General features: G+C 33.2%; 1 protein-coding gene across 1 annotated transcript; it reads right to left on the bottom strand.

Moving 5' to 3' along the window:
* Positions 1-523: 523 nt before the first annotated feature.
* Positions 524-2,950, bottom strand: LOC133188767 (complement C1q tumor necrosis factor-related protein 3-like). Its single transcript, XM_061324254.1, has 2 exons — positions 2,803-2,950; positions 524-924 (listed from the first exon to the last, which is right to left on the bottom strand). Exons 1-2 carry the CDS (start codon positions 2,948-2,950, stop codon positions 524-526), a joined length of 549 nt encoding a protein of 182 aa, XP_061180238.1.
* Between the last annotated feature and the right edge of the window lie 708 nt (positions 2,951-3,658).

Genomic DNA, 3,658 nt, shown 5'->3' with positions numbered 1-3,658 from the left:
AGTAAATATTTCCCGTATAAATTAGGTCCCGCCTCCTTTTTTGTAGCCTAAACTGCGCTGCGTATATTGACAGAACCTGCAAACACATTGCGTGTCTGTATATTTCGAAATATTTCTTACCCACATTTATGATTTAGTGACTCAACTTCAAATTCAAATTGAAATTTGCATTTAGAATTTCAATCAATTGCAACTTCTTTACATTAATTAACATAAATTGATGTGGATTTGCCCTTGATGTACATGCATTAGTCTATTTAAGATCGACAAAAGGTTTTTATTGATGTCCTTTACATTAAGAGGATGAAACACCGCCTTTAAGTTAACTGAATGGTCACTGAAATGTTTGGAAAGGTAATTGAATGGCAGAACTCTTGTCATTTATTAGTCACTTTTCAGTACCAATTGAATGCAGTACCTAATGCCCGAAAATACAAGCACTGTCCACCTTAGTAATATGCTCTATATTGTTTTTGACTGCGACAAACAGAGGAAAATCATATAATTTATCGATTTCAGAATGTTAGTCTGCATTAACTAAATGTCCAGTAAAAGCAGAATAAGCATTTCCTCGGATATAATTGCCGCTATATCGGCGGACCCATACGTCACTTCCGGCAGACAGATGAATGGTGGCAGCACAGGTTCCGGTTGACTGGTAAGTCTGAGATCCTCTTCCACGACACAAAGTAACTGTATCACGCACAATTTCAATTTCTATGTAGTCACTAGAATAAGATTGAGCACTGGCGACAAAGTGATATATACCACCGATCGGGGCCTGGAATCGCCCGACATGAGCATTATAAGCATTTCCTTCATTTAGTTGAACGTTGTTATAGATTATAGCTTCATTGGTAGCTAAAGGATGAACATCACTCGAAAGATAAGCAGAAAATGCTATCACAGGACTCGAAGGATTACCTGTGTGAAATACAGTCTTGACATTATGAGAAAAAAAATTAGAGTGTCTTAGTGAACTTTATTCCAGCATATTTCCATGATTAAGTTCTGTATTCTTACTCTTACAAGGGTCATTCAAAAAAAAAAAAAAAATACGCAGATTGTTGTAAATCAATAACTTTTTAATTCACATAAAACTTCATGATATAAGAAATCTAGTTGACATCTTTTAACAATTACATTCGATCTTTATAATTCGATTCAAAATATAAAATAATGTCATTATGAATTGAGATTTACAAGTTCAAAAATTTGGTCACAGTGCACGTTGAAATTTATTTTACTAAAACACTATACTATCATTGCTGTTTTTGAGGTCAATTCGACGATTTAGCCACCTAAGGAGTATAATATTCACCTAGTCCGAGGGACAAGGTGAATATTGATAGTACTTCGAAGGTGGCTAATTCCTCGTATTAACTAAAACAAAACAACAATAGTTGTTTTATTATATGATTCTATGATTAAATGTTATAAACTCGTTAAGCAATCAATGCTATTTTACTTGTTTGAGCAAGCAGAGGGTGAATCAAATAATTTTATGTGCTCTATCTATTTGAGTTTTAATGGATACGGCAGTTTTTGAGTGGAAGAAACTTTATCGGAATGGACTATTTTAGAAAAAAAATCAGAAAATCAGAAAAATCTTTAAAACGGTAAATACATGCAGTAATGTCATGGAAAACAATGGGTACTTTAAAGGGACCCGGACACAGATTGTTTTCAAATTTTTCAAATTTTCTGTATAATATCACGACTTATATGTTGCTATAGCATTTCACACGGAAATATAATAAAAGGATGTTCAGAAGCTTCCTTTATTTGGAATTTATTGAAACCTCGAATTTCGGAAATCGTTTGATAAACACATCCCTGCAGCTTCACAACGTAAACTTTATCCTTAATACTTAAGAAAAGTAGAAATTTTATTGTGTATTAATGAAAAATATTAAAAATATAATTCAGAAAATTCAGAGTAGAAATGTGAGAAAGAAAAACCAACTCACCAGTATTGTCAGTCCGTGCTCAATGATGTGTGCAGAGTCTAACAAATTGAACACACACGGTGAAACGTAAACATTAACAATAACAGAGTTCGTGCCCTATTTACAAAAAACAGATGTTTGAGAATATCGTTGTCATTGAATTCTAAGAATATTCATGTGAGCTCAATTTATGTAAATGGTTTTATTTTTTTGAATAAGAAATTTAAAATGTAAACAATGCAACTTATTTATGCTACTTGAACTAATAATAGCAAACTAAGTGCCGTGTTGTATAGAAACATTTTTAATGACTGGGTAATGCGCAAAAGATGATGTGTGAATTGTAAGGGGGTACTTTTTGAGAAACTTTCGCTACAATATTGTCAAGGGAGATGCTCAATGGGGACATAATGTGTTGATTTTAAACTTAAGTATCGTGAGTTCCATTATCAAATGAAATTATAAAACCGATACAGCATACATCGACAAAAATGTTTTTTTTTCTTTTTTCATGATCAAGTATTGCTCTTGAATTTTCGAAAAAATAAGATCAAAAAGCGACATTTTCTGCATCGTCTTTGAATGACCCTCGTATGTAGAGAACTACGTCATTAGAAAGCGTTCGCTGCCAGTTCACTTATTAGTAATACATGTAATCACATACAATCTTTCAAACATTTTGACCTCAGGCAATATACGTCAATATTTTGGAATATTATTTTATTTTATTCTTTCTGGAAGTGAATAAAATTAATGAAAGTGCTAACTTAAATTTACAAGACTCAAAAAATGACTTCAAAACTTTTTTTAAAGGTTAAATTACACTTCTCTTTCAAGAAGTTTTACCACATACTTGCTCGTTTTCCGGGTTCCCGTGATTTACACATATTCAGTTCTCTTTCAAGTTTGTCCATCCTTTCCTCTAAAGTCAGTAATTTCGAGGGATCATCTCCAAACACGAAAGCAGCACAGCCGATAACAAGAACAATCACACGAAACATTCTACGGTAAGCTCAAGAACTGAATAATGCTTTAGATAATCTAATCACTTTAACATGCAAAAGCCTCACGTGGTCTTTTACCTGACATATAGTCGACATATACTAGATCATCCGACACCGCTAATAGGAAATAAAGTCAAATTCGTTAGATATAAATTTACAAGATCTCGATCATTTGTAGCCATCTCTTTTTATTTCATTCCAATGGTCAAGAATTCTATTCCAGCATTATTACCTAACATTGATTCCGATTCCAAAGGTCTCTTTTTCAAAAATGTGGAAACAAAAAAAAATAAAAATAAAAATAAAAAAAATTCATGCGCATAATGTTTATTTTTCGAGACCAAAAATGAATTTTGTAAATGATACATATATGTTTTGCTTGCAAATTCCATAATGTCCGGTAATCATGCTATCTTGCTTTCATATATGAAATATATGGAGATAACGAACAGTATTCAAGCTCAAAAGTCCATTATACAATACAGAATAGGAGCAGAGCAAACACGGACCTCCAAACATCTGAGGTGGGATCAGGTGCCATGGAGGAGTGAGCATCCCCTGCCGACCGGTCACACCCGCCGTGTGCTCCTTGTCATGATCGGGAAATAACGGAAAAATCCGTCGACAATTCAGTGTGTAAATAATGGCCTAACAATTAGTATGAAAAACGTCAGTCAGCATTTGACTATATGATAAATTGTATTT

The sequence above is a fragment of the Saccostrea echinata genome, unplaced genomic scaffold (assembly GCF_033153115.1).
Source record: "Saccostrea echinata isolate AGI-Se365-2 ecotype Australia unplaced genomic scaffold, CSIRO_AGI_Sech_v1 ptg000016l, whole genome shotgun sequence".
Taxonomy (NCBI): Eukaryota; Metazoa; Mollusca; class Bivalvia; order Ostreida; family Ostreidae; genus Saccostrea; species Saccostrea echinata.
This window is presented reverse-complemented; position numbering and strand designations above follow the sequence as displayed.

What these genes read in the sequence shown, in the direction of transcription:
- LOC133188767 (XM_061324254.1), bottom strand. Translation starts at nt 2,950, where the DNA reads ATGTTTCGTGTGATTGTTCTTGTTATCGGCTGTGCTGCTTTCGTGTTT. An exon ending in GGAACCCGGAAAACGAGCAA is followed by an intron (nt 925 to 2,802) that starts GTATGTGGTAAA and finishes TATTTCACACAG; the next exon opens with GTAATCCTTCGAGTCCTGTG.